The sequence below is a fragment of the Hakea prostrata genome, chromosome 2 (genome assembly GCF_041222555.1).
Source record: "Hakea prostrata isolate BN-2017 chromosome 2, UWA_Hpros_2, whole genome shotgun sequence".
Classification (NCBI taxonomy): Eukaryota; Viridiplantae; Streptophyta; class Magnoliopsida; order Proteales; family Proteaceae; genus Hakea; species Hakea prostrata.
Genome location: NC_142601.1, coordinates 73550586 through 73571479, shown reverse-complemented (window position 1 = coordinate 73571479; position 20894 = coordinate 73550586). Strand labels below are relative to the sequence as shown.

Here is a 20894-nt window from a genome sequence, read left to right as displayed (position 1 = left end):
GGATTTGGTGGGCAGATTATTTCCGTACAACTTTTGTTGTTTTCTCTATCGTCTTTGGATGTAAAGAAATAACCGCATTTTTCAGGAGAAGTCAAAGACTCACACTGGTGTTTTAAAGCGTATTACTTATGATACGAGATTGAGATTCCTTGGGGAAGTAACTTTAGTCATAGATAATGACTAATTTTGTTCTTTATTTCATCGTCGGAAGATCAAGATGCAATATAGGATTTCCAGACCATGTGCTCTAACTTGGAATTGGCCACTTGTGTAATGGGTTTCTCTTAATTGTGAGGGTTCTATCCTGGGGAATCAAGAAGGTTATGGGATTCTTGCAAGAAATGAGATGGGTGAAGTTATCTTCATTGTTGCTAGTAGGTGTTTAGAAACAAATGTCCTCTGCATGGAGCTTGCGGCCATTCGTAGAGGACTAATTATAGCTTTGGAGCATTTTATCCAAAAAATCCAAATTCGTTCCTATTTTTTGGATGTTGTTGTGATGGTTTTAGGGAGGTTTAGCATACCCTAGTATGCATCAGAAGATGTTTGTGACATACAAGGCTCATTGAGACGATTTTGTTAATATGGGCTTCACCATGTTGTCCACGAGCTTAATGCTAGAGTAGATTTTTTGGCAGGACTATACCCTTTTGTATGTGAAATTTAGCATGAATGTAACTTTTTTTCCTTCTAATTCAAAGTTACAAAAAGAAATATTGAAGCTGCCCACAATGTTTAGTTGGCATTAGCAACCAGTTAAACTGTTAAAGTATGTTGGAACAGAAACATCTTCCTCACTCTTTTTACCCTTTCGGTAAGCTAAAAAGTTTGTCGCATGGAACAGAAATATTGTTCTCAAACATGCGGAGAAGCACTAGCAGGCTGGCGGAATTTCTTGATCACCACAAATATCTACTCAGAAATGTGCGGACAAGAAGATCAGTCGTAGCTTCCCCCCAACTCTGCTCGCGAAGTGACTTTTTACCAAACTCAACGCTGGTCTGAATGTGCCCTTGCCTACCATCGATGAACTTTTGTCATGGAGGTTCCAAAGGAAAAAAAATTTTTGTCTATGGAACAAAGGTGAAATGTGCACCTTACCTTCAAAAACCTGCCCGAAGTAGCAAATAAAGAAACAATTCATACAACCCAAAAACAGAGAAATTTTTCCATCTATATAAATTCAAAACCCCGCTCTCCATCCATCAAATCAAACTCCTTTCATTCTCAATTTCAGTTTCACCATGAAGCATCTCAGCTTGTTGCTCGGACTTTTGATGGTAGCCCACTTCAGGGTAAGGTCCATTCATTTTAAATGTGTTCTTATTTCACCTTTCTTATTTGGTTCTATTTTACTTAATTTATTTACAGGATTCTCAAGCTGAAAATGCCTTGTCACAATATTGGGAAGAACACATTCATGATGTTCTACACATTCCACTTTCGTTAACTACAAAGACTTCTCCATTGAGTTCCAATCAAATATCATTTTATAAGAATCTTATAGAGAATAGAGAATTGTCTTCCCATCTACGTTCATTTTGTAAGCAAGCTAATATTGCTTGTTATACAAATGCACTAGTGAAGAAGATAATGGGTGATGCGAGTCTTCCACCACTAGCAGAATGGAATGATATCAAACTGAAGTATGAACTTATTCCAGATAAAATACCTCTGTCGATTGCTAGCCAAGGAGGATTACCCTATTTTCGAGAATCAATGGTGAAAGAGGGAAGTTCCATTCGTGTCCCCGACCTAAGGGACCCAATGTCGTATAAATCATTTCTGCCGCGATCTCTAGCATCAACAATTCCTTTTTCCTTTGCTCAGATGAATGAGTTGAAGAATCTTTTTGGTGTGGTGGATGGATCAAGCATGGATGAATATATTAAGAAGACCCTTAATATATGCGATGAAAAAAGCCCAATTAGAGGTGTGCAAAGCACTTGTCTGACTTCTGCAGAGGATCTCATTGATTTTGTTGTTAGAGAGTTAGGAAACCATGTTCAAGGATGGAGTACTGAGAACATTGAAGGATCTTATGAAAATGTCACAATTGGAGCCGTGAAACTCATCTATGGAAACCTCACCGAAGCACCAGCTTTATGTCATAGTACGCCATTCATATTTCAAGTCTATTACTGTCACGTTTTACAAAAAGTTAAATTATACGCAGTTGATATACATGCTTGGAAGAAAGTAAATCGTGCAATCATGGCATGCCATTATGACACGGAAACTTGGCATCCGAACCATCTTTCTTTCAAGTTATTGGGTTATGGACCAGGACTTATTGAAGTTTGTCATTGGGTAAATGAGAATGGAGTGGTTTGGACCAAAAACCTATAATACTGATCAGCTTTTGAAGATCTGACCATCCTTATTCTGTTCTTCTCTTCCTAATTGGCGTTATTACTTGTGCTATTTGATGAAAACATAAATAATGATCTAGTTTGGCTTTCCTGTTATGTCTTTCACGGTTTTTTTTTTTGTGGTAAGATTATGTCTTCACGTTTCGATACATATTTTCGTTCTTCAGATTTGCAGCTTCATGGTAGATGACAACTTGAAATCTAAAGAAATTTATATCTTTCCCTCAGCCCATCAAGACGAAGCCCATTTTAAAACAATTATTTGGGATGATATCATTTATATTTGTAATTTTGCTTTTGTTTCTAGGAATGAAAATAGTCTGGCCCATTCTCTAGCCCAAGAGGCCCAGTCCGTCCCAGGTAGGACTTGTTGGCCCATTCAATCTCATTGTAATAATGTAATCTGAAATTCTCAGCTTGTCATTCGGTTGGATCTCAGTATGAAAGGAATTTTGTCAAATCTGGGAAAATAACTTTTCACTTTAAAAGTAGTATTCCGTATTCTGTTATAAGTCATTTTGTGTGTTTCACAAGAATTAAAGAAAATGTATCAATGTGAATCCTTCCTGGCTACTATTTCCTTTTTTTCTTTCCAAAGAATAAAAACCCTACCCAGTTACAAAACTCGTTCTTTTTATTTCTTTTCTCAATTTTAGTTTTTAAATCAGAGACTTTTTTTTTTGGTTTGCGAACCCCGGTTTTCAAGGTTTTGCCATGACTAATCCGTGTTCGACCCGGGTAGCATACCCGGCTGTGGTGGGTGAGTCTTCCAACGGAGATTTTTTGCATCTACAAGATTTCAATATCGAAACCTTGTTTAAGCGGACCAAGCTACTTACCATATGTACCAACTCTCATTGGTTAAATCGGAAACCTTTTACTCCATAGAATATCTAAGTCAATGAATCACTTTAATTCTGTTACATGTCGTAATCAAATATAATTAACATGTCGTAATCAAATATAATTGGCATGTTGGACTGATCACTTTAATTCTATTACGCGTCATAATCACATGCATTTGGCATGTTCCAAGGGATTTCCTTTCCAAGTTGCGAATAGTAGTTGGGATAGCTTCCACTAAATTTTTTTCTGTTTTTTTTAATATTTGCAAGTAGGCCCTACTTCTTTACTGTATCGTGATCCAGACCCGGGATTTCCTGTTCCTTTCAAGTGAGTCAATAACGAGTCCATGTCTCTATTATCGCAATGCACACCCTCATATTCACAACGGTCTAATTGGAATCTCTTTACTCCCACTTCCATCAAACGGTTCGATTAGACTCTCTTATGCCCAACGAGTGTGTTTCTGAGTCCCGTCTGATTGGAATCCTTATCAAGAAGATCCACCTGTAACGGGTCGGTGTAACAAATCCACGACCCACCTTTTTTCCTGAAAAGTGAAAACCACGACTCTCCATAGTCCCTAGACTCCTTACCTTGGACTGGTGGTACCTTCCGGGTAGTTTACCCGTATCTGATCATGTGTGGAGATTTTCTGTGTTTTTTGGGTAATCAGAAGAGATTTTTTCTTTGGTAAGAAAAGAGTGGGTAAGAATTTTCAACTTTCCTTTCCTAAAATAAAAATATTTATATTTTATTTCTATAAATACGAACCCCTTCCATTTCGATGTACATCCCTCTTTGCTTATTCTCCAAGTTTTCGAGTCTTTTCAGTTCCGCGTTTTCGCGCTAGAGCTTCACTTTTCTGCTTCAATGGAGAACTACGGGAGAGGAGGAAGAGCCGGTAGGAGAGGAGTAGGAGGAAGGACCCCTAGAGGTGGTGGACGGGGAGGCAGAGCCGGAGGGAGAGGACAAAATCGTGATCAACAGCAGAACGATCCTTCAAATCGGCCTAACTACCAGAGTTTCTCTGGTCAACATGGATATAGACCTGTAGGACCTAGTAGTTCCTATCAAGGCCAAGCTAGAACTCCGATCTCCGGTTATGATCGGCCTTTCAGACAGGGATCCACTTCAAGTCAAGGTCAATTTGCAGAATCCACTAGATCGGCTTCAGCTTGGAGGCCTGCGGTGGAAGGAAGTAGTAAAGGGGCTTGGAGTGGAAGTGGCGAGTCCAGTGGTTCTGGAAGCGGAAGAGGAGCTTCTGGTCATAGTCCTAGTGCTTCAAGGAGTTCTGAATCCGTGTTAGGTATGCAACTTGATTTTCTAACATTCTACTCCAGTTAGTTTAACCAGTTAATTTGTTGTATTATATTCTCGGTTTGCATAGGAACATCATATGATTTCGACTTTTATTTGTTACAATTGTAATGACTGTTCTCAAACGCATCCTAAAAGAAGCTTTAAACACAAGCACGAACTTAAAGCCGAAACTTCAGATCATGATATTGACTGTGTTTTTGTTATTATGCAAGCTGTGCCTGAATTTTTAGTAATTTGAAAATTTAACTTCTCCATACGCGTCTTGATATGTATTATTTTGGGAAGATTTGCAGTGTTAACTAATAGCTACAAATAGCTTTCTTGCTAGAACCATGAGATGGTCGTCTTTTTATGGGAAGATTTGCATTTGTAAATTCTTTTATGCCAAACACATTTATTTTTTTTTCCTTCTCTTATTTGGGAAAATATAACTATATAAGGAATCTTGTGGAAAAGTTACTTATTAATTTTTTTTAACTATATTTTTTTTGTTTTACTTTTAAGCTATAATAATAAAATAATATATTCATTATAAACATTGTTAATGTTTCTGTTTAGTTCACATTCTACAGATGCAACAGTTTCAAGCATGAGATCTCTAGATATTTCTCATTTACATTCTCCCGAGTCTGGGAATGTTGTCCCAGTAAGACGGCCTGATAATGGTGGAAAATCTAGCCCGAGAACAGTTCGCCTTTTGGCTAATCATTTTCTCCTCAATTTCAATCCTCAAGTGACTCTGCTTCAATACAACATTGATGTGGAGCCAGAGATGCCATCTAGGCTTGGTGGGCCTCCGCGAGTGTCAAACTCAGAAATACGTTCTGTGAAAAACAAAGTATTCTCTGATGATCCAGCACAGTTTCCTCTGTCCATGACCGCTTATGATGGGGGAAAGATCATCTTTAGTATTGTAAAACTACCCATCGGGAAATTTAAGGTGGATATCCCTAAGGGGAAGATTACTAAATCCTATAGTTTCACTATAGAATTAGTGAAGGAACTACAGCTTAGAAGTTTGGAAGACTTCTTCAATGGCGCTCTGCTACATAGTCCTCGTGCAGTATTGCATGGATTGGATCTTTTCATGAAGGAGCACCCAAAGCAGCATCGTGTTCAAGTTGGCCAGGGCTTCTACTCCAAGGGATACGACCAAGATGGTGATCTTGGTGGTGGTATTGCAGCTTATAGGGGCTTCCTGCAGAGCTTGAAGCCCACTGCTCAGGGTCTATCACTATGTGTAGACTACTCTGTTTTACCATTCTTTAAGGCAATCTCTGTGCTTGAATTTATCTCTGAACATTTACAGGTCGAAATTGATTGGCTGAAAAGTAATGGTTGTCGCAATATTCAGCTGAGGCGCGACGTTGAAAAGGCATTGAAAGGATTGAAGGTGACAGTGACTCACAGGGTAACCAAGCAGAAGTACACGATCAAGGGATTAACGAGGCAAACTGCTAATGATCTGATTTTCCCAATTGAAGATCGGGAAGGTAGTAATCCACCTCAGAACGTAAGGCTGGTTAATTATTTCAGGGACAAATACAACAAGGAAATTGAATTTAAAAATCTTCCATGCTTGGATTTGGGAAAGAATGATCAGATAAATGCTGTACCTATGGAGTATTGTCAGTTGGTAGAAGGGCAGAGGTTTCCAAAGGAAGAGCTTGACTTTGATGGAGCAAGGACGTTGAAGGACATGTCCTTGGCAAAGCCTCAACTAAGAAAAAGGATAATACTTGACATTGTTAAAGCACCTGATGGGCCTCTCAGGTATGTATAGCTACAACGAAATTGTCTCCCCCCACAACCCCAAAACACACACAAATACACAAAGAACAGAAGAAGGGGACAAAATGAAAAATTAATAATCCATTGGATGTTGGTAGTACCTGAGTCAATGGGACTTGTCAACATAAACTATTTCTGTATCCTATTTAGACCTCTTAATTTTCTGATTTGTGTTGTAACTGTTTCTTAAGGACTTTCCGTTTCCTTTGAAAATTTTGACGTCTTCGGGATCAAAATATAGAGCTATGATTTTTTTTTAATTTCCTTTTTTTTTTCCCGAAAAAACAGTGGGGACTTGGTGCACAGATGTGAAATTGGAGCTAGCACAGAAATGACACAGCTGACTGGCCGTGTAATCAGAGCACCAGATCTAAAACTTGGTAACACCAGTGGCAGAGCTTGTAAATTCCCTCTGAGGAGGGAAGATCGTCAGTGGAATCTGGTTGGTAATTCTGTAGTGGAAGGGAAGGCTATTGGAAGATGGGCGATCCTTGATTTTACTTTTACTGATCGGAGGTTCAAGCTGAACTATGATAGATTCATACCATCATTAGTGATGAAATGCAATAAACTGGGGATGCGCATGGAGAAACCTCTTTTTATTGAACAGTCTGATATGAATGTGCTCTCTGATACTGACAGACTTCGTAAGCTTCTCCAAAGTGTATATAATAGGGCAGAACAACAGTTACAGATTCTAGTCTGTCCAATGACAAGTAAACATGCTGGTTATAAGGCTCTCAAGTGGATCTGTGAGACACAGATTGGAATTGTGACACAATGCTGTTTGAGCAACCATTGCAATGCAAGCAAAGATCAATACTTGTCAAACCTTGCTCTTAAGATCAATGCAAAGCTTGGAGGCAGCAATTTTGAGCTTTTTGACCGGCTTCCTCGTCTTGAGGGCAATGATCATGTGATGTTTATTGGGGCTGATGTCAATCATCCAAGCCCAGGAGATCCTTCTAGCCCATCTGCTGCAGCTGTTGTTGCCACTGTAAATTGGCCGGCTGCAAACAAATATGCAGCGCAATACCGTCTTCAGAAGCGTGGTTCAGAGACGATCCAAGAATTTGGAGGTATGTGTTTGAAGCTAATCAACAAATATGCCGAGCTCAACAAAGTCAAGCCACAGAAGATCATAGTGTTCCGAGATGGGGTTAGTGATGGCCAATTTGATATGGTATTGAACCAAGAATTAACGGATCTCAGAAAGGCAATTGAGCATGAAGGTTACCTCCCTACCATTACACTAGTGACTGCACAGAAGCGGCACCAAACTCGCCTGTTCCCGCAAGATGACAGACAGGGTGCTGCTGGTGGCAACGTTTTACCAGGTACAGTTGTGGATACAATTATTGTGCACCCTTGGGAATTTGACTTCTACCTTTGTAGCCACTACGGACTCTTGGGAACAAGCAAACCCACTCACTACTATTGCCTGTGGGACGATCACAAGTTCAGTTCAGATGAGTTGCAGCAGATCATAAACAACTTGTGCTACACATATGCTCGTTGCACTAAACCAGTCTCATTGGTCCCACCTGCATACTATGCTGATAATTTGGCATATAGGGTGCGGTACTACTATGATGCTTGGAAGGCTGACTTTGCTTCTTCTTCATCGTCATCATCTTCTTCATCGAATGTGTTGACTTTCGATCCAAACAATTTCAAGCTGCATAGTGATCTGGAGGATAAAATGTTCTTCACTTGAAGGGTCTCAAATGCTTGCAATCCACTATGCCAGATTCAATCTCCTTATCTATCCAGCAATGCATGGTTGAGGAGTTTGTGCGTGAATCTAAAATCTTCTTGTCCAGATCTACAAGATTGTAGTTTACTGTTGTGTTTCTTAGTTTACCTTTCAGTGGTGTTGAAGTGGCTTAGAGACTATGTCTTTAAGGTTCTGTAATTGTGGATTAATGTGTTTTCATGTTCTGATTGTGATGGTTCTAGAGTCTAAACTCTCTTGTTGGTAGTAAAATGAGACTTGATGTTGGTTGTTTGTTGTGAAATTCAGTTATTAGTACCAATAAGTTCTGCTTTTATGATTTAATAGAGTAATGCTTCCCTTTCTTATTTGATATAGAAATAGATGGTTCTTCCCTTTCTGTGTGGATCTTAAAGTTAGTCTCTAAATAGCTTGTGTCAATTTGGGCTTGTATTTCTCTTCAACGTTTCCCCATCGTTATTCTGTTAGAATTTATCATCTTTTGCATTCTGTGTGGTGAAAAATAATTTCGTTTAGCTCAACTGTTTAGAGATTATATGTATTACTTAGTATGTTCATGAGATGGCTTGAGATCAAGCTGGTAATAATAAAGTCAAGCTACAAGGCTTTTTGACAGCTTGTTGTCTGGAATCATAATAGTAAAAAAAAAAAAAAAAAAAGGAAGTAATAATAATAAACTAATCACACCTTGATTACATCCTCAGGGGGAGTCGTTGTCTGCAAGTGTTGAACCCACGACCTCTCCACTGAGAAGCATGAATTTCTACTACTACCAACCCTACATTGGCCACATGACATAATTTTGTCTATAGATATTCCAATTACTCTTGCTCTTGCTCTGGTGGTAAAATGTTTCATTACATATGAAATCGCAATTGGTACATCTCAAAAATGCAAGATGGGCATTATTCCTTCCAAGAGAAGCAACGACAAGGAAAATATTACACTGATATAGGAGATGCCCGAAAGCAGTTCTGAACAAATCAAGAAATTGTACTGTAAACAAAAAAGGAAGATGATCGGAAGATTCCAGATGAAAATGGCGTTACCAATCATCTTCTCATCAAATCCTCTCACCATGGGTTATATGGGAAAGCTGGATATCCGATCTGAATGATAGTAAACAAACTAAGGACAGAGCCTGCGCAGGTTTGTGTCCTCAACCAAACAATGCCTCTCCTGCCTCTTGCAAAGTCAAAACCGTATGGCTCTAGAAATGCATTCCCACTTGATAAATTGACCATAAGTTTGCTATTGAACTGTAAGATGTGTGCATATACATAGGTTATCAAGAAAATTGACTTATCGGGTGTGGCCAGTGCCACTGGACTAAAACAATGCCAGGGGAGAAGAAGAATAGGAGAACAAATCATCCGTGTAACTTTGGCAGAGAGCCCACCAGAATAGCTGCCATTGAAGCAATTGAGATTCTCAATTCCGTCAAGTATCTCTATTGTGGCATGCCGTTTAGCTCAAGATGCTCATGATTTGAATTTCCCGTGGCAATGGAAAGAAGTTGTTCTGCTGTCCAGGTTACGAGGGTAAGGTTCCTTAGGGGGCCTATCAACTCTTTATCCAACTGCGAGATCATGGAGACACATTCTGCAAATTTGAAAACAGAAGATTCAAAAACATTTTCAGAATTTGGATAGTACATAAATGTAAGGGTACTCCACAAGCCTGCTCCTGCAATGCAGGTTCTACTTTATATATGCTTCCTACATACTATACTAAGATATCCAAGGTTTTAATGGCTGTTTCCTGATTGTGAAAATATCAAATGAGGCAAACTTTAGTGTTCATTGCCCTTAGTTGCTAATCTTGATATTGGAGCTCGTTTATTTCAATTAACCTATATCATTGATCTTTAGTGACCCCAGGTGGCTGGGGTTGGGCTATCACTGATAAATGATGTCACAAAATGTTAACTAAGTATGGATTTTGCTTCTCATAAGAGACATGAATTGTACACTCTGGAATGAAGCACAACCAGTGAGATGCCATACCTGAATTTTTGGTGAGATTCATTAATGACAAAGAGGCAAGCACTCTCTCCTCAAGTGCTTTTTCATAATTTAAACATTCTAGTAGCCGGGGCACAAGAATCGAGCATGCTATGGACTTAAGGCTTGCATCCTGAATGGAGGAGAGCAAGCTGCTCAACCATGCTACTGTTACCATGTTTGCCCAGGCCAAACATGGGATGCCACTGGCTATGCACTTCGAAAGAGCGATCAAGAATCTTTTGTTGCCACTAGTGAGCAGGACATATGCTGTTCTCCTCTGCCAATCTTCAGTGGCTTCATCTTCTTCATTCTGGATTCAAAGTTAGAATATAGTGACTGACTTGAATGGTCATGAAATAGAATAAAGGGAAACACCAGTAATATTACAGGCATGATTTCTCTTGGCTATCTAATCCATTATCCGATTGTAAGCCTGAGTAACATGAGCCAAGTTCCCAAGAGACCTTGAGCACTTAAAATGCCAAATTTGGGTTGGATCACCCCAAGGGAAGAACTAATATACATACCTGTGAACGAAAATAAATATCACTGAAGAAATTAATTTGTTGAAGATGATTAACATGATCAAGGAGGAAGAGTTAGGGTTTTGTGCTATGATCTATTTATTATATCTTCCATTGGCACAGAGTGTTAAAATGTCCTATTTTATCTTGTAGTTTCTTTTTCCCAGTCAACCAATCCTTGGTTTAGTGAAGCAACAAGCATACCGATAGCACAATTTGGTCTATGACTATTTCCTTGCCATGGAATGAGTCCTCCGAGCTGTCATCAAAACCAAAACCCGCTTGCTTCAGCAGCCATGTTCCGATTGATGATTTTCCCATGTAAGAGAAACGACCTCCTAGAAGTAACAAAGCCCTTCCAGATTGTTCTTGGACCTTATCACATGTATTGCAATCCAGAGATGCTATAATGGCATCTACTGCTTCTTCTCTATACACACTGCACTCCAGAGGATCTCCCTGCAACAAAACTGCTAATCTATTGGGGTCTATTTGCAATTCTGTGCAACACCAATGAAATGAAAGAAATGAAAACATGAATAAAGGAAACAGCAGTAGCAGCTTGCGAAGAATACCAGAAGATCAAGTTGTAATAAAATGGCAGCAACCAGTGGGCATTGTTCAAGTGGAGCCTGCTGGAGGTAGACCAACAGTATGTGCATTATGTTCAAAACGCCACCTTCATTCTTCAATCCATTTAACAACCTGTTGGCTTGGGTTCTTCTGTTCAGGTTTGCAAACTTTATTAGACATGAAATTAACCTCTGAAAATACCCCCAAACTAGAACTTGTATTCAAGAACATACCTATGAAGGCAGAGTAACTCAATTAGTAAAGACAGCACACAGTCACTGTTCCTGGACCCACTTTGACTTCCAAGTACAAGAAGTTCAGTAATAGATGACTTGTTTATGCTGTTGGCTAAATAATGTCTACAACTTCCCTCGGCTTGGATGCAACAGAGTATCATAGAAGCAGCATTCATCCTACTAGGTGTATCACCTTTTTCTAGTCTTTGGACCAGTAGGCTCAGCCCACCAATGGAAATGACTTCTGTAGCATTCTCTACATTTCTATCCTCATCAAAACCTGTAAGAAGTTCGGCAAGCAAGTAGAAAGCTGCCTTTTGAGGATCGCAACAAATGGTGAACAAGGTCTGTGACTGGTCTCCAAACTCCAACACCCGGAGGACTAGTGGCACCCATTCAATTGATAGCATCTGTTTCGCTTTTGGCTTAAGTAAGTAAACCAGCACACATGCCTTCAGAAATAGACTAGTTCTTCTTAGAAGTCTTAAGAACATTTCAAGTTGTGGGTCAAAATTTAGTATTATCTGACTGTTCATCTCATTCCACGCTACCAGTTCTGCTAAAATTGAGATTGTTAGCTCTAGAATCTCCTCATCATCTGAAGTAAACAAAACCTCAAGCAGTCCCTCAATCAGAGGCGCTTTAGATAATTTATTCTTAATTGCCAGATGCCCATTTGTGTCTAACCAAGCTTTGGCAAGAACACGGATAGCAATCTCGCAGTCACCAAGGCTATCTGAGGTGCAAATGATGGAAATTGCAGCACTGAGATTACTTGGAGGAAGATGAGAATTTGTGTGCTTGTGGATTCTGTCATTCTTGAACAGATTACTTCCTTGAAGCAAACTAGTTGCTGTCTCATTTCGGCATGAAAATAATCTAAAATAGTCTGTTTTCTTGGCCTGATGCCATAGCTCTGCTTTTGCCTTTTTGTTGTTTTTGATCGTTGATCTTTGATCAACTCCCTTGGCACTCTGTCAATGTCAGGAAGAAAACAGAAGTTTTTTGAAAATGCTGAAGAAAAAAAAAATCTCATTTAAGTTCTGTCAATTTAAAGCAAGGAGGAATCACCCACATGAACAGAGCTGCCTAGTTTGAAGTTGTCCTCATCACTGAACACTCTCTCGCTCTTTGCAATAGCAGCTGTATCATTTAGGCATCCATTTCTGCCATCTTCAATGTCCAAGGATTTCCGATCGTGGGTTCTACCAAAAACTGATTGATACCTTCATATCACGAGGCAATAAGTCAATTCCCAATGATATTATAAAAAATCAGCATTAAATGTTATTAGCTAATTAAGAAATAATTTGACAGCACTGTCTGACTTACAAGTTCTCATTGATGGGAGACCACAGATTAAGGGAGGACATGGATTCTTTGTTCTCTGAAAGTCCATTATTTGGTCTTGATGGAAGAGGAACAGAAGGGATGGGAGGAGCCCTAGCACCAACTGTGAGCCACTCTTTGTAATAAAGAGCAAACTGAGAAGTACCCATGTTCATTTGGTCATTGTAGACCTTGCTCAGAGCCTTCATCTGTTTTTCTCTCTCACGGGAATCTGAACTCGAGAGTAAATCAGCTTCTTTGCCGTACCATATCTTAATATGAAGAAGTTGAGGCAGAAAGAAATGGTCCCAGAGTTCAGGAAGTAAGTGGGTTCTAGCGAGAAATGGTGAGTCAGAAAAGACATGAAGAAGATGTCTGGCTGATACCCGGTCGTTCTTCTCCATTTTGTACACAATAGAAAGGTAAACCTCTGCACAAGCTGGGATATTTGAAGCATTCTTTGCTTTCTTAGAATTCAAGGAGGCAAAAGTGCTCAACAACCTTTTTGGGTTCTGCAAAGACTTGATTTTCGATTCCCTTGTTATCTCCTGATTCTCAGCCGCTCTCTCAACTCCTCTGATTCCTAATTCTATCTTTGCTAGCGCCCCATCATCCGATCCATCCTTTCGCATCACCAGACAAGAGTAGCACTTTGCTCGCAATGTTTCACGAAAATTTTGATCCTCACAAAATCGCCCAACATACCCTGTCAGAATTGATATCACAGCACGAATGGCAACCTCATCTATAGCCAGTTCACCATCGCTCTTGGATGACTTTGAATTCGATCTCTTCGACTTGGAATCCTCTTTTTCATAAGATACAACAGAGGACCCATTCCGTGTAGAGGTCTTCTCAACCTTTTGGGCTGAGAAATCGAAGCTTTTTCTATCATGGCAGATGTAAATTGGCAATACTATTGAATCTGCAGAAGCAATTCGATCTCTGGATTTCACCCGCCTTCGGTTCTTGTGATATTCTGCATACCTGGTTCCTTCTTCAGCTAGTAGTTCTTTCAAAGATGCCATTTGGTGAGTTGTATCTGGGTTTCGAGCTCAGAAAAAGAGGCGAAGAAGAGGTGTACAGACATTCTCTTCAACCAAAACAGAACAAAAGAACAGCTAAAAGAAGGACGAAGGAGGACGGAAATGAGGACTAGAAGTGGTTGGTGATTATCCTGAGCATTTTAACTGTTTGTACTTCGTTTCTTTGAAAAAATAAACCAGAATTAACAGTTGAGCTTTCCCACCAAAACATGGAAGATTTCCACTTGAAGCTACAGGACAAAAGTTCATAGTGGAATTGATAGTCAAGTATCAAACCCACGTTTTAGGGCCGTCAACCCAGAAATTAGTTTCTTTTCTTGACTTGGCAACTAGTGATTTGCTTATCTAATAATCATTTTGTAAAAAAGAACAATTGGAAGAATCACTTGCAAGCTAATCAAGTATTAATACTGCATCAAAGAATTCAAAATATGAAGCAAGTACCTATGACCTACTAATGAGAAATGGCCCATACGATTTGATGATTGATCATGATACATGGAGCATCTTCTGCTGCACCAAGAAGCAAGAAGAGCTTATTCTGGAATAGATGACAAAAATGTTTCTGTGATAAGCCGCCGTCAAAGCTTTATAGGAGAAGACCCAAAAATGGACCGTAATTCACGTGTTGGGCTTAAACTTTCCAACTTTGCACGGCTAAGGTTACCTACGACATGGGGCTCTTCAACTTCATTTCAGGGTTTTCTTTTACAAGCTTGTTTCTCCTGTACAAGGAAGTGCTTCTGGAAAAGCTTTTTGTTTCTGGAAAAGAAAAATCTAATGCGTATTGCTTAGTTGTTAAGAGCGAGAAGGGAAAGTTAGTTAAACCAGTAGAGAACATCATTTCAAAATAAAATGAAAAACCATGAGTTTGTTTGGTTTTGGTTTGAGAAGGCAAAATTTATTCTTGGTGAAACAGTTCTGATGAAGTGGGTTTAACGCCTATTATCATTCATCATAATTAATTCACAGCTTTGACCCTTTTCCTCCTTTCCTTTTCTTGTTTTTATGTACTTGTCTTATTCTCTAACAGTTGGCTATGGCCTTAGCTGTTTGCCACCTTCACATGGCTCGAAGTGCAGACCGGCCTAAAAAAGTCCAAACTCCAGGAGTAAACTCACGTTAGTCCTGACTTCTGACGCCATGTTTGGGATTGATTCTGTTTGTTAACTCTGAGTTTGAATTACAGAGTAGACTCCAGGAAGAGATTTTGAATTGAAAGGTTCTTCCATGAGGAAAAAGAGAAGTGAAATGAAAGATTTACTTTTCATAAACAGCTAACATGCTTGGAATTCAGGATGGATGGATGGATGGATCCCTTAGATCATGATACTTTCAAGAAAACAACTCGGTCCCAGGAAAAAAAGGGGAAAAAGAGATTAGTTCCCTTCCCTTTTCAAGAACCCTTTTAAAAGGTGACAAGAAGAGCAATCGTTTCTGATCAATGCTAAGATGGTTAGGTAATTTTCCTCACAATTATTATTAGGCACAAAATCTATCTTGTGGCGAGTCAGTCATGAGATACAACTGCAGTTTTGTGGTCAGCTTTGATGGATTCAAATCTTCATCAGTTTTGATCGATCAAAATGCTGAACCTTCTTAGGTAAGTCATGAATTCTGATTGACAAAACAAGGATGGATGCCTGAAGAATCTTACGAAACCCAATCGACACTGACTTTTCAATAGAAATGTGGTCCTATACGCAACACTGTAACATGCTTCTCTCTCTCTCCCTCTGGCTCTCTGCTAAGTCTTCTTGTGGAATGAGGTGATAGATTCTTATCTCAATGAGACAGGTGGAAAGGGATGATTGGCAGCATTTAAGCTGCTTCTTTACTCAAAGTCAGGATAATAAGGAGCCATGATCAATTAAAGATCATCATTTCATTAGATGAACTATTAAATTAATCAGGACATGAATTTTAGGAAAATTAGAAAGAAAACGAAATGAATGTGGTGGTTGGTACCTAATTAATGCTTTTAATTGAGAATGGTCATCAATATAAACATTTTTTCGGCATTGGGAATGAAGAACAAATATTAAACTAACATACACGATTCACAGTGGAAGAAAGTAGAAAGTAGAAACTGGGCCACAGAGTAGTAGTAGTACGAGTTGTTCTCTGGGTCGTAAATGGGCCTCCTCAGAGTTTGAGTAGATCCGTAAGTGGGCCGCAGAGAGAGAATGTTGTTTGGTCAGGTTGGTTGTGAATAAAAAGTTCAACGGTGAAGTACTGTGAACCTCCGGCACCATTTTATCATAAGATGTTCGATGTCAGCATCCATTCTGGTCCCTTTCCCACCCCACACCAGCATGTGAGCAAGGTCTCCAACTGACGAACCACTCACTTCGTGCACGGCCTTGAACCCGATTCTCGTGTAAAACCTAACAAGCTACAAGTTTCAATAAACCAAATTAAATTAAACCAAACCATGTAATTTCAGATTTTCGTGTAAAACCTAACAAGCCAAGAATTATTGTCCCTAACCCTAAGTTTTAAAGGACCAGCCAAACCCATTTCTGCCCTAATTAGTCTTAATTGGTCATATCTTTAGCCTTCATTGGCCTTGGCCTTGTCTTTGGCTCTGACACTGATTAGCCATGTCCCTAGCCATGATTGGCCTTATACTTGATTGACCCTATATTTGGCCTAGCCCTGATTGGCCATATTTGTGTCCATGTTCTTAATTTATTGAAATCAAGCATCAAGGACAAAATTAGAACTAGGATTAGGGCCAAGATCAGGGCAAAAAATCAAGGACGGGTCAGGACAGGTCCGGCGGGCCAAAGAGTAATCTCAGGCCCGCCCTTGGCCTAATCCAGAGCCAAAATATTTTGACTCCAACCCACCCTCATGGCCAAAATCTTGAACCCAAGCCCTATTCGAATTCAAGGCAGGCTCAGGGCAAGTCATGTCCAAATTTACACCCCTAATACTACTCCACCACACTATAAAAAGTGGGGGCCAACCTCTGAATATTGATAAATTCCTATGGATCCTGGGTTGAACCCGACTCCTATTGTATGGGGAGATGATCCGGACCCTACCCCCAAGAAGGCAACAACCCAATTAAGTGGAGTGGATGATCATATGAATGCAATACCAATATGGCAATATGAATGCCAACGCAGCGTAGTGACAACTCTAAACATCACGGGATAAGGTAACACTAGGCATGAGAAGAGGAAATAAAAAATGACCAACCTTGGAATGGTAGAGGTCCGAGTCATTGATGGCGAGAAGCTCTGCAGTTGCGCAACCACAATCATAGCCATACCGAATAGCCACCGCTCCGATGAACAACCCAATACCAAATATTGATTTCTCCATGCCCAGAGTCTCCCTGTACAATCTAATAGAATCCAGGTGAAGAATCTTACCTCTCAACCACAACCTCACTAACCCTTCTGCCCTCCCAATCTCTCTCTTGCTCTCCATGCTGGTCGCGGTGATCCTGAAAAAGGGCCCCAAGGTTTGGAGTTTAAGATCGAGATTCTGGGCTCTTGATGAATCCATTATTTCTGACATGGTGGGTAAGGTGTTGTCTCTGTTTTTTGTTGCAATTGGGGCAAGGGTTTTTGTTGCAGACGACAGGAGTGCGATTTGGGATATTGGCCTGTCAGCAGGAGAAGACAAACACGAAGAAATAGAACTGGAAAATGGTTTTGCAGACTGTAGCGGTGTTTGATTCAGAGAAGAAACTCCCGAAATATGAAACATCTTCGTTTCTAGAACTCGATCTGCAACTAGTTTTGCGAGTCTTCGGAAGGGAAGAACAGGGAAGCACCACAGCCACTACTCGATTCATTGGCTAAAGGGTAATTAGGCTTTTTCCCGTGAAGAACTAAACGTCACTACTCCGCAGTGACGTGGAAGATTCATTGATTCGCTTCTCTTTTTTTTCGCGTTAAGAAAATTCCCTCGACTGAGTGTAGCGCATCGGTGGCTAAATTTTGGACGAAGCCACGTACTGACACGGTTTCGATTTCAGTAAACCGGATTAGACCATCAATGAACCGGTCACACCCTTGCCCCGTTAGACCATCAGTGAACTGGATTAGACCTTTGCTAATGCCGGGTGGATCCTAATTGTGATTAACTAGAAATCTCCCTTAGTTAACTTTTTTTTTTTTTTTTTGGTAAGAAGTTAAAGGGTTCATTCATAAACTCCAGAGGATATATAGTCACACAAAAGAAAAAAAGAAATACAAAGGATAGATGCATTAAAGTACAAGGTTCGATCCGAACTGAGGAATGAAATTGATGAAATTGACCAAATTATTGTACATGCAATAGACAGGATCATCCAAGCTAAATGATGGTTGAGCCCAATAAACCTCTAGAATAATGGTTGTAACAACCACAATAACAATTAAACACAATGGATACGATAAACGTATCCTCTAATAACACCCAAAGAGGCGGAGACACCATAAAGGTAGAGATAGACATATCACAAGGGTGGAACACACCATAAAGGTAGAGATAGACATATCACAAGGGTGGAAACACAACACGCCACAAGGGCGGAGATTCTATTGTCTCGGCTGTGGAACTAGTATTGCGAAGAAGAAGAAGAAGAAGAAGGTTGTCATTGCAGTGGATCCGAAAGAAGATGAGTCCATTAGGCACACGTGGCTGGATCTCGATTATAAAACTGCCATTTGTCGAAGCTACAAATGCAGAGACCAGCAACAAAAAGAGAAGACCAACATAAGCTCGCCGCAGTAGATCTTTTATATCCGCATAATGCATAACTCCAGCTCGCATCAACCTTTTTTTTTTTTTTTTTTAATATTATATTTTTCTTAACTGGAAGCTTCAAGATGCAAGGAAACGAAGACACAGGGGAGAAAAGGAGAAAAAAACAGAGGGGAAATCAACAGATAGAGGCAGTGAGTGACAAAATGGGAAGAAGAGAGAAACAAAAGGGGGGAAAAATTGGTGAGAGGAGATAGGAGAGATGAAAGAGGTGAGGGAGATGAAGAGATAGGAGAAAGGTGGAGAGAAGAGAAGAGAAAAAAGCAGCAAGAAGCGGCGGCGCTTAAGCTTTCAAAACCCCTCGTTGTGGAGAAGAGGAGCAGCGGCGCTTAGGGTTTCTTTTTTTGTTGGAAGCCCCCCAGTTACTAAAGAAGTTAGGATTTAATGTTGCGTGTTGAAAACCCTTAGTTAATGCCTCTTACTAAAGAAGTCAAGATTCGATGCTACGTGGTGACGAACATCAAATAAACAAAAATAAAATAAAAATAAGAGTCCATCCTTTTTATAATACTTGCTCATGTCATTTATTGAGTTAGGGGTCTACATTTAATTATTTAAACCTCAAGGATTTGCTCAATTGGTAAAATATCAAGTTTATAGTATGATGTCAAGAATTTGAATTCTCTTGAGTCTATGGGCGAAACCCAGCATTAAATTTAAATTATATGTTAAAACCCCATCCTTAAATGTAGTCATGGCATACATAAACTGGCCCGAACAAACATCAATTCCAAGATTAAAAAAAAAACATATATTATTTATTTAAACAATTAAAATAGATGGTGTTTTAAATAAATGCCGCATATGCTTTGAAAAGTATTCCTATAATGCTTAATATCAAGAATTCTTTTTACGAAGGAAATTACTAGGGTGTCCAACTTTTCTTTTTATTTTTTAAGTGTGTTACGTGAAAGATGCTACAATCGAAATTGAGAAAACAAATTAATAGTGTTACTGTCACCTTAACAGGTGTATTAACGATATTTGGGAAACAAATTAAGACCGTACAGCTTAAAAATATATATATATATATATATATATATATATATATATATATATATATATATATATATATATATATATATATATATATATATATATATCAATCACATATAATTCATCAATTATTGCATATTTAATTGATTCCATTATTATTTATTCTGATATTAGTCTTGGTACCTTACATAATGGAGAGACGACACATTTAGCCTAAAAAAAATTTCATTATTGTCATATCTTGATGTTATTAGATGCTATCTGATTCCATCATCCCAATACTCAAAAGTTGCTTTAAATATAGATGGGGCAGAATTTTGTTTATATTCTTCTTTTTCTGATGTCATTTTGATATTATATATATATATTATAGCTGATTTAACACTCATAATGTATTTATTTTATGTCGTTTACTTTACTTTTGTCTGGATCTTTCATACAACGGTAAATGACACGTTTTGTCATAAAAATATTTTTAAAGCTACATCAATGACTTCATCTTGAAAATCTATTGGTAGAGCGTATTTGAAAGCATATATCATTTAGGGGACAAATTATATTAACTAAACCATTTTAAAATTATTTTGAAATAGTCTTCTATTTTTATGTTAAGTAATTAAATTGAAATAAGACAAGAGCAGATCTTGTTTCAGTGATGCGTCTAATAGTGGTGTCTGTTGTGTTCATTTTTGGATGGTCGCCAGCAAGATTCCTTTAAATCCTAGCAACACAAATAAATATGTATAAATCTTAGCAACTTAAGTAAGTGAAACCAACCTAATAACTTGATCTGAACTAAATCATACCAACCTTTACGTTTTGAACCAAACAAATAATGAAATCAACTAAATTGAAGAAACAAAACCCTAAATCCCCAAATCCACTTACTTTCCATAACACTAAATGTTTTATATCAACAAACACACTCTTTTGCCCTTCTCGGATTCACAGGCATGCGAATTCACCTGCAAAGCATTCTGACTCCTTCATAATTTTAAACCATTGCTCAGTTTCGATGGTAAAGAAAAAAAAGAAGGTTCAATGGAGAAAAGAAGATGGGTTGAGTTTGGTTATTTGGTCTTAATTCGAATTAAGTCTAGTCATTTCACCTAAGTTGTTATAATTCACACATGTTATTTTGTGTGGCTAGAATCTAAAAGAGATCATGTGGCGATCATCTGACGACAGACACTATAGGTATTGCCACGTTAGATGCACCATTGAAGCAACATTTGACAAATACAAATGACTTTTAGTTGCTCTAAGAAGAGCTCTACTTGGGTGGTGCGCAATTGCAGCCTATGGTCGAAATCGAAACTTGTGACCGAGACAAGATCTCGACCACTCATTTTGTAA

General features: G+C 38.9%; 4 protein-coding genes across 6 annotated transcripts; 2 read left to right on the top strand and 2 right to left on the bottom strand.

Annotated features, from left to right (window-relative positions):
- Positions 1 to 346: 346 nt before the first annotated feature.
- LOC149026404 (polygalacturonase-1 non-catalytic subunit beta-like) lies at positions 347 to 2349 on the top strand. The gene is made up of 2 exons (XM_089143646.1): positions 347 to 502; positions 1372 to 2349. The coding sequence occupies exons 1-2, from the start codon at positions 347 to 349 to the stop codon at positions 2347 to 2349; spliced, it is 1134 nt and encodes a 377-aa protein (XP_088999772.1).
- Positions 2350 to 4020: 1671 nt separating this feature from the next.
- LOC149026403 (protein argonaute 2-like) lies at positions 4021 to 8640 on the top strand. 3 transcript variants are annotated; one of them, XM_089146688.1, is made up of 3 exons: positions 4021 to 4524; positions 5111 to 6311; positions 6618 to 8640. In XM_089146688.1, the coding sequence occupies exons 1-3, from the start codon at positions 4089 to 4091 to the stop codon at positions 8044 to 8046; spliced, it is 3066 nt and encodes a 1021-aa protein (XP_089002814.1). In that variant the 5' UTR covers positions 4021 to 4088; the 3' UTR covers positions 8047 to 8640. The 3 variants fall into 3 exon arrangements, with proteins under 3 accessions (XP_089002814.1, XP_089002816.1, XP_089002815.1); XM_089146690.1 differs by having other exon boundaries at positions 4435 to 4524; positions 5097 to 6311; positions 6618 to 8636; XM_089146689.1 differs by lacking the exon at positions 4021 to 4524 and having other exon boundaries at positions 4559 to 6311; positions 6618 to 8637.
- A 299-nt stretch (positions 8641 to 8939) lies between these two features.
- LOC149026402 (Transducin/WD40 repeat-like superfamily protein) lies at positions 8940 to 14015 on the bottom strand. Its single transcript, XM_089146691.1, has 7 exons — positions 12736 to 14015; positions 12479 to 12629; positions 11401 to 12377; positions 11170 to 11317; positions 10799 to 11053; positions 10071 to 10380; positions 8940 to 9666 (listed from the first exon to the last, which is right to left on the bottom strand). The coding sequence occupies exons 1-7, from the start codon at positions 13758 to 13760 to the stop codon at positions 9515 to 9517; spliced, it is 3018 nt and encodes a 1005-aa protein (XP_089002817.1). The 5' UTR covers positions 13761 to 14015; the 3' UTR covers positions 8940 to 9514.
- Positions 14016 to 14038: 23 nt separating this feature from the next.
- On the bottom strand, positions 14039 to 17698 carry LOC149026401 (uncharacterized). Its single transcript, XM_089146692.1, has 2 exons — positions 16986 to 17698; positions 14039 to 16173 (listed from the first exon to the last, which is right to left on the bottom strand). Exons 1-2 carry the CDS (start codon positions 17499 to 17501, stop codon positions 16000 to 16002), a joined length of 690 nt encoding a protein of 229 aa, XP_089002818.1. The 5' UTR covers positions 17502 to 17698; the 3' UTR covers positions 14039 to 15999.
- Positions 17699 to 20894: the final 3196 nt, after the last annotated feature.

What these genes read in the sequence shown, in the direction of transcription:
- LOC149026404 (XM_089143646.1), top strand. Translation starts at nt 347, where the DNA reads ATGGGTGAAGTTATCTTCATTGTTGCTAGTAGGTGTTTAGAAACAAAT. An exon ending in TTTTGGATGTTGTTGTGATG is followed by an intron (nt 503 to 1,371) that starts GTTTTAGGGAGG and finishes ATTTATTTACAG; the next exon opens with GATTCTCAAGCTGAAAATGC.
- LOC149026403 (XM_089146688.1), top strand. Translation starts at nt 4,089, where the DNA reads ATGGAGAACTACGGGAGAGGAGGAAGAGCCGGTAGGAGAGGAGTAGGA. An exon ending in GAGTTCTGAATCCGTGTTAG is followed by an intron (nt 4,525 to 5,110) that starts GTATGCAACTTG and finishes CACATTCTACAG; the next exon opens with ATGCAACAGTTTCAAGCATG. An exon ending in GCACCTGATGGGCCTCTCAG is followed by an intron (nt 6,312 to 6,617) that starts GTATGTATAGCT and finishes CCGAAAAAACAG; the next exon opens with TGGGGACTTGGTGCACAGAT.
- LOC149026402 (XM_089146691.1), bottom strand. Translation starts at nt 13,760, where the DNA reads ATGGCATCTTTGAAAGAACTACTAGCTGAAGAAGGAACCAGGTATGCA. An exon ending in TCTCCCATCAATGAGAACTT is followed by an intron (nt 12,630 to 12,735) that starts GTAAGTCAGACA and finishes CGTGATATGAAG; the next exon opens with GTATCAATCAGTTTTTGGTA. An exon ending in TAGACCAAATTGTGCTATCG is followed by an intron (nt 10,381 to 10,798) that starts GTATGCTTGTTG and finishes CTTTGAATCCAG; the next exon opens with AATGAAGAAGATGAAGCCAC.
- LOC149026401 (XM_089146692.1), bottom strand. Translation starts at nt 17,501, where the DNA reads ATGTTTCATATTTCGGGAGTTTCTTCTCTGAATCAAACACCGCTACAG. An exon ending in CGGACCTCTACCATTCCAAG is followed by an intron (nt 16,174 to 16,985) that starts GTTGGTCATTTT and finishes TGAAACTTGTAG; the next exon opens with CTTGTTAGGTTTTACACGAG.